The sequence below is a fragment of the Aethina tumida genome, chromosome 1 (assembly GCF_024364675.1).
Source record: "Aethina tumida isolate Nest 87 chromosome 1, icAetTumi1.1, whole genome shotgun sequence".
Lineage (NCBI taxonomy): Eukaryota > Metazoa > Arthropoda > Insecta > Coleoptera > Nitidulidae > Aethina > Aethina tumida.
In genome coordinates this window covers 63,998,056-64,013,686 of record NC_065435.1, presented here as the reverse complement: position 1 = coordinate 64,013,686, position 15,631 = coordinate 63,998,056, and the positions used below count along the sequence as shown (strand labels likewise).

Here is a 15,631-nt window from a genome sequence, read left to right as displayed (position 1 = left end):
TTTTACCTATTAAACCAACAACTGTCTATTGACTTAGTTCAAATCACACCCGTTTTTTTATCACTTTATTTTATTCGTAATTGTCCAGTCACTACATGTTTCTTACGGTTGGGTCGTAGGTAACTTCTGAGGCATGTTCATAGCCGTTCTCACTTTGGCTAATTTCATTATTTAAAGCATCCTCACTGAAACAAAATTCAAACGTCAAGAAGGGAACAAAATTCAGTTTGTTGATTGTTTAAATTAAAATATTCTAATGCTAACTATAAAATAAAGATAATTTAAAATAAGGGAAGATTCTCATGTTCTATTTCAATAAATTAAGTAATTTTCGAACTATATTTTGGTTGTTTTGAATGGTCAGTTAGCTTTATTTTAAATTATAAGCGTGATGGTGATCCACTTAACTATTCGGAAAAGTTATTTAATTTGTTTAGCAATTATAACTTGATTTGAATAAATTTTCAATTTATTTTGAATAATATTTCGTTTCTGGTTCCGTTGGAAATGACATAAATTTTGTTATTTTCGACAGAACACCCTATATATTTTTGGATTTTTAAATTTTACATGTAATTGTAAATAAATAGCAATACTATACCTAAACTCAGTAGTTGTTGAATTATTGTTTTTTTTTAAAAAATCTGACAAATTGATTGGTCTAAGCAAAATGAAAAAATTCAATTCAAAGTAACAAAGTTGATGACACTTCTTGCGAAACCAGAAATGAAATTTGAAAATAAATTAGAAAAGTAGTTGAAGTCAAGTTACAATTGAAATAAAAATTTCAAATCAATACTTTCTTCTGTTCTCTATAAACATCTAATGAGTAAGTTAAATGAATCACCCTGTATATGTTTCATGTACTTTTCGTTAAAAAAAATATTTCTATTTTGTTATTATTACATTTGGAAAACTTTTTATATTTTATCAAACATAAATTATATTATTTCAGTGAAAGTGGTTTTTCTGATATAATATATTAAATAATTACAATACTATAAATTTACTGGAGTTGATATTTAAATACTTGCCTGTATTTATTATGCTTTTGTAAAAAGAGGGATTTTGGACAATCTTTCATGTAAGGCCAGCATTCCGATGGACCACCAAACTTCCCACTTCCTGCATTTTCTGCTTCTACATATTCTTTGAGCATATGTGCATATGTAGATTTGCTCGCACTAAAATTTAAAAAAATGCTAATAATAAAAAAATATTCTTCCTAATATTACTATTAATTTTTTTCTTTATAAACACAGTATCATACTTACGTAAAGAATAATTTAAGAACTTCTCCGACGAGTCCAAAATTTTTTAATGGATGCGCATGTACCTCACAAATGGCCCTTAATAAACATGCCTTCCCATCCATTCCGAAATTGTCCAGCATTTCCTCCACGGCAATGTAGAGCAAAGCTCTTTCGCCTCCGTGAAAGGCATCCTCCGTCACGGGGTCTTTCACCAACGGTTTGGATCGTTTGCTTCTTTTGTGTTCCAGAAGATTGCCGATGTAGTCGGCGAGAAATCCTCCTGCGGCTCTGCCCATGGATCTTGCCAGAAGTGGTGGTAGAACTCCATACGGGTTTTCATTGTCCGTCAATCCGAGCTTATTGAAATCAACTGGAAATGGATTTAGATTGTTTCTGTTGTAAAAGACAGTACTCGAAATGAATTTGTCTTACTCACTTGTGAATGGTAAACTTATTGTAAGATTGGAAAAAAAGCCATCTGGTGGGTATCTAACAAAGGGTAACGATAACGAAGGTGATATGACCAATGTCGTTCCGGGTGGAAGTGCCAACCTCCCATCTGCTGTAACCCACAAAATTCTCTTCTGTCTGGATTTTACTTCTTCTTTGCTGTAGGCTTTAGCCACCATTATTGATATGAATAGAAAACAGATTAACTCTAATTTTCTTCTGTTAGGAGGTAACATTGCAACCCTGTAATAAAATAAAATTGATGATTAAATTATAGGCTAAAATAATAATAAAATTTTTCATAATTGATGGAACCAGTTCAATTTTATCTTGAGGGTGTTTAAGCCGGCTCTCTCATCTGAAGAAGAGTCGGAAGATTGTGAACAGGTCAAGGTTATAGGAACTTGTTTTAAGTAAAATTATGTAATGTTCATAGCCCTCGGCTCTCACTCGCTTTACATAAACAACTTCATGTTATGTCAGTGATACTCCGTAATTGTAGGTTTATTGTCTGGCGCTCTGTTTAGGTCACCAGGTCACAATTAAAAATGTCGTGTCTTTGTAATTACCGAAATTAAATATATGTTATTGGTACCGTATTGCATTTGATGATTTTCGAATTGAAATGTCTCGATATTTTTATAATATCACACCGGCTTATGGCTTATTTAATTTTTAAGACCTATGTTATAAATCTAATTTAAATACGATGTGAACCATTTAAGTTGAAACTACCCTCTCAACAAATTTATTTATATCTCAATTTCAAAGAATAATGTTTCAACAGATATATAATAAAAAGCTTCGGGTGTCATAAAAATTGTTTTCTATATCGTTTTTTGGAGAAAATTGATTGGGGCATTTTTATGGAAAAATATACTCCTTAATTTAATTCATTTTTTTTCAAAATTGGACGTGTGTGGGTGACATTATTAGCATGTATAAATGGTACAATTCACTGATTCTTAGCTAGGTCTGATTAATTATAATCCATACCTTATTAAAATATAACTAATATTATCAAGTGAAATAACCCTTTCCAGATAGCTATTACATCCTTTATTTAGATAGAGAAAAAATACATTATAGATAATAAATCATAATATTTTGACTTTGATTCTTCGATTACAAAAAAGAAATAATTAATATTTAGTTTATTGTAACTTGTGCAATCAGAAAACTGATTTCAAATATGAGTTTGGTATGTAAGTTATAATAAAAGTATGTAAATAAATTTACCTCCTATATTTTTAAATTTTTGAACTACTTTTAATTGGCTAAAATTTTGTGGAACAGGTAACAATTGTAAGTTAATTTTACAGGAAATCTTAATAAATATAACTGTACAAATATTAAGTATTAGTTAGTATTAACTAATAAATATTTCCCCACATATTTTTATTTATTTATTTAACAATGCATTTTTATAACTATTAAAATTTATATAAAGTTAATATTTTAAGTATAATATTTTTCAGAAAATTGATTTTAAATATGATTTTGGTATGTAGTCAGTGTTTATGCAAGTTTAGGTTCAATTTTTTTAAAACTTTTAATTGGTGAAAAGCTAACAACTGTAAGCTAACTTTAAAGGATATTTTAAAAAATGTAACTGTAATACAAATATTATGGTTATTATTATCTAATAAATGTTTCTCCCTTCATTATATTTTTTTCGATTTTTAACAATCTTCACAGTTTATTAAAATTTATTTGAAGTTATTGTAATTTGTGCATTTTAATAATTATATATATTATTATTATTTTCAGATTTTGGTATGTAGGTTATAAATAGCATCTTATCATACAAATACATACCTCCAATCTATTATCTAATAAATATTTCTCCCTCATTATAATTTTATTTCGATTTTTAACAATCCTTTAATTGTAACTTGTGGTTTTTTGTCATTTTTGTAGAATATTATAATTTTGGTATGTAGGTTATAAAAGTGTGCATATAAAATTACCTTCAATTATTTTTTAATTTTTGAACCACTTTTAATTGGCAAATATTTTGTAGAACATGTAACAAATGTAATCTACTTTTAAAGGATATGTTAAAAAATATAACTGTAATACAAATATTACGGTTGTTATCCCCTCATTATATTTTTATTTCGATTATTAACAATTCTTGAAGTTTATTAAAGTCTAAAGTTAATATTGAGCATAAAATTGTGGATAATAAAATTATTATTAATTATTAATAGGACAAAATCAGGATTGAATATGTGGTACTAACTAACACATCACTAATTATATAACATTAGCTGAGGCTTGTTAGTCAACTTTTTATGGTGGTTACATTTTATATGGTTACATTTTATATGCAATCTAAAACCGACCCATTTTTCAGCTAAGGAAAACCCATTCTTCCGCGAACAAAAAACGAGTACGGTTATGCGTTTTTTTCTGTGTGCAAAACAAACCAAACATAACATTACCGGACGATTGATCGTGAGCATCCCGATTTTTTTTCGGCACTGCCGCCCCAGGGCACGACGATTAGCAACATTGACAAGTTCTCGACCCACAATTTTGACGAATCAAAAAATTATTATGGCATGTGGTGTCAATTTTTTTCGTCTGCCGCCGCATCGTCGACCTCTCGTCCTAAATTTTAGGAATTCCCTGCGAAACGTGGACGTTTGTAATTGCAAATTGCGGCGCGAAAAAAAAAAAAGAAAAGAAAAAGATACCTCGCCAAAACCGGCACTGAATTCAGATCAAGATTCATCGTGGCATTTGTTTTTGTTAAGTAGGCGATCTTAATACCGGACGCGGTATATTTTCCTTATATGTAATGAATGATGTTAGTTGATCGTAAAATTGCCCGCTTTATTATGATACGCAATAAAAATTACTCGGGTAATATTTTATATGGGTGCAGTTAGTGTGATGCTGTTAAAAAAATGTATGGTTTACGGGGTCATGTTTTTTAGGTTCTTCTATTGTGTGTTAAAATCGTTGTATTTATATAACGATAAAATATATTTATAAGATGATTAATTAAGATTTTAATTAAATATTTTCTTGTATTATTTTCTTCATCAAATTATCAATAATGTTTTGAAATGTGAGACTTAAGTTTCAGTACAGACTATTTTATTTTCAAGATGAGGAGGTACAGGAATAATATAAAGTGAAGCTCTATTAACCCTGAAACTACTCTTTCAATTTTATCTAGTAATATAGCATCGAATAATTTAATAAGATCAATCTTGTAAAAAAATGATTGATTAGCAAGTTATATGTTACATATATTTTATTAGAGATCGATATCTTATTCCGATTAAGAGCCATCAAAGGGGGAACCTTTTACTACCTCACTTTATGTACTTTTATTATTTTATATAATCATATTACTTTGTTTTTATATTTTGCATATTGTTATGTGTATGACTGTGTTAAGAAATACATTTTTGTAATGAAATTGTGCCTTTTTAACTAGTAAATTAACTATTTCATTAAATAAAATGTGAAAAATATCACACACTGACTTAACGCATTGTTTTTTACAATCAGTTTAGTGCTTATTAAAATATTTTAAAACTCTATGTATAAGTGTATAAGAAGTGCCACTGGTGAATTAATGCTACTGTCTGTATAAAAATTTACCTCCTCTTTTATTTTTAATTTTTGACGACTTTTAATTGGCAAAAATTTTGTAGAACAGGTAACAACTTTAAGTTACTTTTAAAGGATATGCTAAAAAAGTGTAACACAAATATTATGGTTAATAATCTGTTGATTATTATCGGGCCGGGTAATTTTTACCTTTTTGAATGTACTTACTTTAAAAACGGGGTGAGATAATGTTACTTTATTGGTTTACATACGGAACTGAAAGAATTATCTCTTATTTTTTGTTATCATTCAACAACTTAGTTTGGACTATTTTGCTACCCGCCTATAGTGTGTTAATTAATAAATATTTCTACCCCCATTATATTTTTATTTCGATTTATAACAATCCTCGAAATTTATTAAAATATGTGTAGTCTATTTATTATAACAAGGTTAGAAGAATATTTTAAAGAATATCTTAAAAAATATAAGTGTAATACAGATATTAAGGTTAATAAATAAATGTTTTTTCCCTAATGACATTTTTTTATATTTTTAACAATTCTAGAAAATTATCAAAATATATTTCATTTATTATATTATATTTATATAAATTTATTAATTGTTTCTAATTTTGACTTTGGTATGTAGATTATAAACGTGTGAATACAAATTTATCTCCTATTTTTTTTAAATATTTGAAAGTCTTTTAACTAGTCAACATTCTGTAGAACAGGTGACAACTGATGTCTAATTTTAAAGCATATCTCAAAAAATATACAAATATCAACGTTATTACTAACTAATAAATGTTACTTACTTTATTTATTTTTATTATTTAATGTAATTATATTGCAATGTTTATATTATTTGCATATAAGTTTGTGACAGTATATCAAATTTTCGTAATTAAATTGTCTTATTTGATTCATTAAATTAACTATTTCATGAAATAAAATATGAAAAATATCAGATACTGTCTTAACACATTAGCTTTTACAATTAGTTTAGTGCTTATTAAAATTTTTTAGAAGTGTATAAGCATAGAAGAAATATTTTTGTTGAATATAATGTAACTGACAAAATTTTGTTGGTAATAACACTGAGAAGTTCACTGATACATTTGCTGTATGATATTCTGAAATTTTCTAACTAATTAATTTAATGTTGCATATAATAGATATACGCTGAATGACATTTTTATGGCAAATACAGAGTGTTCCATTTTCTTTTCAGATATTAGTTATTAAAATTTTCTTATAAATCTACCCTTTTAAATGGGCCACACTGCATGGACGTTCTGTCCAATCAATATAAATGATTGGGTAGTTAAGGTAATACATCCGTTGTCAACGACTTAGTAATTAATAACAATTATGTATTTAATTTCAGTAATTTTATTTAAAAACATATTTCGGATAACTTATTTATATTTTGACCTCGTTTACAAATGAATATTTACGTTTGTTATTAGTTTTATAATTGAAATTCTCATTTTAATTAATTATACAAAAAGAAAATGGGGACAAAACAATGTTGTTGTAAATTTTCATGCGGAAACCATTATTATTATGATTATTATTATTATTATTATTATTATTATTATTGTTTGAAATGCAGTTTAACGAGAAACTTATATTGTTATTCCGTTCGACGAAAAAAATGCAAAGAATTAATCAATTAATGGGAACGTACATAATATAAAATTAAATATTCGACATGCGTCCATTTGAACTGGACATCCTTTGCCTTCGTCATGCATTTCAATGGTGTTGCTCTCGAATTCTACTTACAACAATGACAATATTCATCCAACCCTTAATGGGAAACAATGCCATCGGCCACCGTTCGCCATTGTCTGAGATCGTCCATTGACGATCAATATTTCAAGTGCCACTTTTTCCGTAACTCTCAAGTGTAAAATTAATGAAATTCGCATTAGTTTTCGAACGTATCTAGCGTAAGAAACATGCGAATTTAACAAATGCATTTTCATATGTATGCACTACTTACTCAAACAATAAATTTTATGGGATTTTACATCCAAGATAGAATCTTGTTGAACGTTGGTGGTAATAAAAACTAGAAAAATAATAAACATGTAATAATAGTTTTAGTTGATTTCATTTTCACACATGATTTATTTGTATTTCTGATTTTTATCAATTATAATTGACCAACAATATATGTGATTAGTATTAAAATTAAAATGAATAAAAAAATATAAAATGTTTAATTTTACTGTAACTTAAAAACAATATTAGGAACATGTTGAAACAAATTAATTAATTAAAATTGGAATGTAAAATATATTTTGCGGTTTGAATTGTTTTGTTGTGGTATTTCCTATTACACTTATTCTTAGACTACATTATCTCATTAAAATGTATGAGTTTATTTCGCGTGTTATTACAATTAAGATTAAATTTAATTGTAACCGATTACCTAAGTAAGCCGTAAGAAATAATTCCGTTCCATTTTACTTTTTATTAAAAATTTCAAGGGTTAATTAAATTATATAGTTATGGTAGTTGAAAAATAATATAATTAATTTTGACAAATAAATAAAATACTAGTTTAATAGTTAGTAGGCTTGTAAAGTTCAAAATTTTTGCCTCATGAAATTAAAGAAATACATGGTCGTATCATATAGCTCCTATTTTAAGTAATCAAATGTAATAGATCAATAAAAATCAAACAATATTTAATTAATTATGTTAAGTGCAAAAATGTAACTTGTAGACATAAATTTAGTTATATAATTGGAATTACAAAATGTACGTCTTGATCATCTTTTATTAGTCGGAAGACGAAATCATACTGGCTAATTAGAAATCTGCATTGTTTACATGAACCTAAGCACGAAATACTAATTAACAAGTTTAGTTACAAAATAATTAGTATGACTAATTTAACATTTTCTTTTTGAAATAACATTATGTATACATATTTGTATTATAACCTTCCAACTATTTTTATCGCCTTCCAAAGTGCTTTCCACCGATTTGCGTTAAATGAATTTGCACACTTTTAAAATCGGTTATACAGTTTTAAACGCTGCGAATGCAAATCGTAAAATTACGTATGTAGATCAACGAGTTTAATAACGTGTTTGGGCATAACTGCAATGTCACCTGTGTAGATTTTTTCCATAAGTCAGTTGTGGCATCATAACACTCGGTTACAAAACCATTTGATAACACATGTCCGAGCCACTAGTTGCGAGTGATCATGACTTAATTGAATAATTTTATTAGCAACAAAATCAAACAAGAACGCCTCACGTAATTAAATGCCTTGCCCAACGGGAATTGACGGTTCATCTTAGCCAGATCCTTCATTACCGCTGCATACCAACGAATCGTTGAATTAGAGCAGATTAAGAACAAACTAGAGTTGTTCGTCTTTCTTTTACTTTTCAATTATGCCTTACATTTTTTTTGCGAAAAAACAAATCGTGAGATAGAATGGATACAAGTTTTTTATTCCTGTGAATTGGGCGCCCTTTCCGATTAAAAAAAATAACGGTCAGTATAGCTCGTGATTTATTCTTGCGTGAGCCGTTCTCACATGTAAGTACAGAAACTGACGTCGATCTAGTTATTTATTCACATGGGCCAAATACGTACATATTTAAAAGCGAACGTGGTTTAAATTTAAGTGGCTTGGCCGATGGAAAAGTGTTACGGCATTCATACTCAACTATGAATGAATAGGTAATTATATTGTGCACCGCATAATTTTAAATGGTAAACCGACTACAGAAATTTTGAACCAGTTGTTCCACGTGCACCACAAAAGGAAAGGGACAACGAGACAGTTTTACTATTAACAAAAAAATTTAACGTTAATACTTTATCCTAAAATATTTAATTTATAGTAAAAGTCGATGTCGGTATCACATTAATAAATATATATTTGTTACTTTAATCATTGGATTGGATAATAAATAATTTTATATATAGGGAATAGTAAAAGAAATAAAACAAGGAAATAAATTTTCTTTTATTTGAAATACCACCTTATAATTAAAATAAAAAAAATTACATTTATAGCTAGATGTCGTCCCTAAGTTACATATCGACACCCTTTTTGATTGATGCCCCTTTTAAACAAGAAAAATTAAATTTTGATATTCATATATCAAATGTACTGTATTTATTATTAATTATAATTGTTTAAATATTGTGTTTTTTTCTTTTTTTATTTCATAAATAAATATGAATAAATATTGTAATGCAAGATTTACAATTAAAAATTTATAAAAATTATTGTTAATTCAATTTTCTTTGTATTGAGTTGCATTTGTTAAAATAAGTAAATTAAACCATAAAAATAAAAATTCGTTTACTTTCAAAGCTTTATTTATAATATAAATACACAAACTTTTATTAATATATTAAATTTAAATAATTATCTAATCTTTATTTTAGTTTGTGTTTATTTTAATCTATTATTTTAATAAGAATTTATTTTTTTTTAATTTAATTGTATAGTTTTAATTTTAATATTTCAAATATTATAAATTGAAATTAAATATTTTATTTTTTTAATTTAAATGAATGTTTTTAATTTTTTATGCATAAATAAAATATTATTTATTAAATTAACAATTTTATTTTATTTTTTAAATTAAATTTTATTTATTTTAGAAATTCAATTCAATATATTGAAATATTTTTGTACTTTATATAATTATGTTGTTTTATCAAATTATATAATTTCGTTCCTTAAATATTTAAAGTTAAAAATTTTTTAATTAATTATTTTTATTTAACTTACTTTACAACTTTATACGTGTATTTATGTACTGATTTACTATCCTTATTTCATAACACATATTTTCTATTTTTCAACTCTTATAATTTAAAATCAATTAAATAGATAATTTTATTTGTTTATTATAAAATAATCCTGTAAATTTTTTATATTTGCTATTTTTACTTTATTAGGCACATTACACATTTGATTATGTCGAATTCTTACTGGCGCATCCACCAATTTTCTAGAACACGTTTTGTGGTGTGCTAATTTGTTTCATAATAAACTGTAATCATAATTAAATTAAACATACATTTATTATTTAATAATTGAAAAATACATTTAAAATTTTATGTTCTACAATTACAACTATGGTCGAAAAATATTTATGATTTTATGTAATACTGTAACTACCTACAGTTCGAAATTTAAATAATATGTTCGTTTTCAATCAAATTAAAGAATTAAGACTTTTCTAGATTAGATTAGATAAAAAAATAAATAATAATATAATTTCAATATACGATTATTTGTTAATTTTTTTTATGTGATAACCGACACATAAATTACAATAAATAAAACAGAAATATTCTAAATTTTATAATCTAGTTTTTATTTCATTTGTTGCGAATTTTATCTCGTGTATTTCATTATTAGCAAACATACCTTCCTGCTCCAACGTACGAAAAAATAAACAACCTCAAATCAGTCACTTAACAATCAATCAAAAACACATGAATAAGATGTCTGTTCAGTTTCTTCACAACTTGAACGCACAATATTTCACCGAATAAATTCACATTGAACGTGCAGTAATACAATCGATATTGAAACAACAAACAGATGTAGAAGAAGAGTCTCTCTACCCTGGTGTGTGGTGTTACGCGTCCGACGGTCGTATTGTTTTTGTGATGATCGCGTGCGTCTTGCTTGGCTCAACCCAATACACTTGCAGTCCTCTTCAGCGCTGCACTGTGTACCACCACCAAATGATGGCACCTATACAAATACCCTGTAACATCCTTTTATCTACAAGAAACCAACGGATTTAGATGTAGCTGTATTAAACATTTTTTGAACAATTATTGCGATACACAATAGATTATGGTATACAATATGACCCACTTGAAAGCGGGACACCCCAATAAAATTGGTATTTAAAAACGCCTTGTTTTAGAAACACTGAAAAATTGGTTCTTAGACATCTTTAAGAAACGCTTTCCAACTGCATCTCAGTTTTCTATTTTTTCTTCAGTCCCTTATGGCAAAATCCGTATCTTGCCATTACTTGATCGTACAGAATCTATTTACATTTTTTGGAGAAAATTGAACGCTCTACAAAAAGGTCTCCTATGGTTAATTGATTATTCCAACCATTTTGAAGACATTCGCAACCGAATCCCAATGCGTACTGATTTTAATAGAATTTTAATAAAATATTTTAAATTTATCCATTTAGGTCATGAAAATATTCATAAAAATTTGATTTTATTTTGATAGAATAACAGCTTCTAAGTTAAATCTAAATCAATTTTCTAACAATATTTTATTTTCATAATTTTGTTCTTATCACAATTTAGTATGATGATTTTTCTACGGATTTATTTAAAATTTTTCACAGATTTTTTCCACGAAATTTATAATTTACTATTTTTGGCCTGGACAATTTGAGAATTCATTTTAGCTCCATCTGCATTTTTTTGAGCAAAGTATCTTAATTGTAATAGAAGTCAATTTTTATAACTAAAGCTAAAAAAAGGAATTTTTTAAATGTAATATGTTCGTATTATTACTGTATCAAAATATAAAATTTCGCATAGTGAAATGGAACTTTTTCCAAGTGATCTATTTAATGATTTATTAAATAAAAAACTTTATTTTTTCTGAAATAGATGATGAATTATCTCAAAATTCAACCTTAAATTTAACACATAATCTTAAAAAGAATAATAATGTGTTTTAAGTTTCTTCTAAATAATTTCAATATTCTTAAATCTTTTCAATGTCGTTGTATCATCCATGAAAAATGTTACATGAAAATTTTGTAAAATCTACAGTAAATAAAAGAAGTCAGTATAACACAACTGAACGATTACTCCTGACACCAAACTACTCGTCGAGAAAAAGAGGATAAATAATCTATAGTAAATAAATATTTCAATAATCTTATTTAATATTGTCCAAAATATCAATAATAAACAACTAATATTTTATTGGTAGGAATGTGACTAAGAGTAGAGGAAAAAGAAGTAGGATGTAAGTTCACGTTAATCCTTGTCCCTACCACTAAATATGTTTCATCTGTTTATTATTGCAGTGATTCTTCTAAGGTCTTTTACTAATGCCCGACACTAGTCAATGGTTATTCCATTTTTTCAAATTCAATTTTTAGTTTTACCTTATGGCATTTTCCAATATCTTTCTTCTTAAGTGGATTGATATCTATTCGGTGATTTTAAATAATTGATTGTTAGCTGATACATGTCATGGATCATTTTCTTGTTGTAATTTTACTTCCCCCATATTTATACAACCCTTAATTTTTGGTTTTATGATAATTGATTTCGTATACCAATATCAATTTGGTTGTCCAACCGTCCTTCACAAATGGTTAATTGATCATCAGTAGCTATGCGGTCCCATACAATAATAGTCTTTTTTCCATGCTTCACAGTGAGCGCAACTCACTCAGGTAAATATTCTTCATCAATTCAGCTTAGTGGTACTACCCTAAGATGTACTAAATATAGTTTTTAAAAATCACATAAATTTTGTTATACTTGTTCTAAGATGATTTGTGTACCTAGCACACCTATCTAATTTGACACGACACTTCATGAACCACTGCTCTATCCATTTTATGTCCAAAGAGCTCAAGTTTTTTTATATGGCAAATTTCAAGTGAAACATTTATGTAATTGCTCAGAAAAAAATACTTCTAAGGTAAACATTGTAGGACCTATTATTTTATCATGAAGGTGATGAATTAAATATTTAGCCTTTTTAAGAACAATTCTCCAGATTTGTTAGAGGAAATTCCATATTATGTTTACTTACACCTAATGGCAAACGATATCTATAGATTTCGAGGCATCTTTTGAGTTTTTGGTGCAACATGTGCTCTTGCATTGTCATGAAGATGCAAATCGAACAGAACACTCTTTCAAGGAATTGGCAATTATCAAATGTCTATTTTTGTTATACCCAATTCACTTGGGCTCAACTTGTTCAACCTTATGACAAAATTCATTACATGAATTGATAAATGCAACAAAAATAAATTATTTACCACATAGTTTAAATTATAGTAACCGTATTTATTATTACATTAATCAAAATGAATAACATACCAAATAGGTGGCATAGGTAAATATTAATAAAATTTTCTTTATGTAAAATTCAAAATTATTTAATTTTTTTTGACAAAGACTCTAAATAAAGAACTATGTCATTGGCATAAAGAAGTGTATTTAATCGAATTAAATCTCCAGCCTATAGTCTACAAGAAAAATACCAAATAAAACAATTTACGCCATGTGGCATAGAATCTTGTTTAAGGATTTTGGACGATTACAGTTCTAGTAAAATATCTTTTTTCTGTATAATATATAATAATCACTGTCGAAATTAGGGAAGAAAAAACCTTATATTATTCAAAAATGGCCATACAGTTTATTTAAACAACAAGCGTCTCAGAAAGAACAGTATTGGGTCAAAGATTACTTTATTATTTATTATTTTTATGTTTCATCAACAAACAAATCTTTTTATCCAAATATGTTTATGAAATAAAATTACACACAGAAATATTGCAACGGGAAAAAAAGATGGGAAGGAAGTGGAAACCAGTATGCTGAGCTGTGGAAGCCATTCCATTTTACAACTAGTTTTTCTGTGCAATACTATTAACATTTTCATTCCTGCAGTAGAAAGTTTTTTTTATGATTAAGAATTAAAATACAGCCATTGCCAAAAATGTATGGCACTTTAAGATTTTTCCCGTAATTTAACAGTTCTTCCTAATTTCATGTCTAATATACAAAGATTTGGGAAATTCTTGCGATTTTACTTAAAAAGTATTAGTATTATTAGTATTATAAATTATTTAATTCTTGTATGATTAACAAATAATTAGCGTGCTCCTATTCAATTATTATACTAATAGGGCGAAAACCAAACTCACAATAGGCTATGCGAATCATTAAGTCTCATTTGGAAGTCACAGGTATTTCACAGAAGAAAGTTGGCCAAAGATTGTGTGATCTGATCAGTTTAAATTCCAGAAGTTTTAAACAATAATATTCTTAAATTTAGTAAGTTGAATATGAGAAGAAAACTTCAGGTGTTTGGTACGCCCGGAATGTCTTCCAGAATTTATTCCGAATACCGCCTAAAGCAGGAAGAAGGCAATATTATGATATAGGACATGGCTATTAATGATGCTGCTCAATTATACATTTGTAGAAAATTAATGAAGAAACATAAATATATATCACATCTTAAATAACATTAAAACAAGATGCTCCATGTCACAAATCAGCTAATATTAATCAATTATTTAAAACAAAACAAATTAAATTGAGATAATGGTATGTTTAATAGTCGTATTAATCCAATTTAGCATCTATGGTGTTACTTGAAAAGAAAAATGCGAGGACACAACATAAAGTTGAAGGTGGTCCTTACAAAAAGAAAAAGATGCAATCCCCATAGACCAGCAACAATAAGAAGCTGTCATAAAAAAATCACTGCAATAATAAAAGCGATAGGTGGAATCACCAAATATTAATAAAAAATAAACAAAAACCACAGTTAACATTTTTAATCTTTCAACTCAAAACATATATAATATCTCAAAGCAGACCTACATATACAGTACGAAAAGAGTTTGATCCATCTAAATCCTGAAAGAGATATCATGTACAATAGAGACAGCAAGGCTCCCACTGTGGGGACAAACTTCTACTGTCTCTGTCATGCATGATGTCTCTCTCTAAATTCAGATGAGTCAAACGCTTTTCCTACTGTATAGAGTGTCTCATACTTTTGGATAAGACTACATACAGTAATAATTATTATAGGAAATTTTTGAATTGCTAAATATTATAACCATAATTATTTTCCTTAAAATGAACTGTTAAAATAATATTAACTGAGTAATGTTTTTTAATATTCCATTTTAAAAACGAATATTTTCTTATTCTATAAAATTTTTATTGACGTTAATACTTTATATAATACCCGTTTGCTTTACAATTCCTCGTATCACCGAAACATACACATGACCAATTTTCTTGAATTACTGTGAAGGGTTTAAATTTATATAATATTTATGTCGAATTTGATTATCAACGTTATTCCACATATTTTCTCTTGAGAAAGATCTGGTTTGATCTTTTACAGAATAAATCTGTCATAATTTTGTATTTTTGTTTAGAATTGTTATTGTGTTAAAACACGTTACTTAACGAATTCGTTTAGTCAATATTTGGAAGAAAATTGTGGTCTAAGATTTCCATATCCATCCGTATTGGTCCATGTGACCCTCTATACGTCAGAAATAGAGCAGCATTCACAAACTGTAATTAATTTAAATT

At 27.2% G+C, this 15,631-nt stretch overlaps 1 protein-coding gene across 1 annotated transcript; it reads right to left on the bottom strand.

Annotated features, from left to right (window-relative positions):
- Positions 1-35: 35 nt before the first annotated feature.
- On the bottom strand, positions 36-10,882 carry LOC109595817 (uncharacterized). The gene is made up of 5 exons (XM_020011243.2): positions 10,701-10,882; positions 1,690-1,946; positions 1,275-1,623; positions 1,035-1,184; positions 36-185 (listed from the first exon to the last, which is right to left on the bottom strand). Exons 2-5 carry the CDS (start codon positions 1,937-1,939, stop codon positions 92-94), a joined length of 843 nt encoding a protein of 280 aa, XP_019866802.1. The 5' UTR covers positions 1,940-1,946; positions 10,701-10,882; the 3' UTR covers positions 36-91.
- Positions 10,883-15,631: the final 4,749 nt, after the last annotated feature.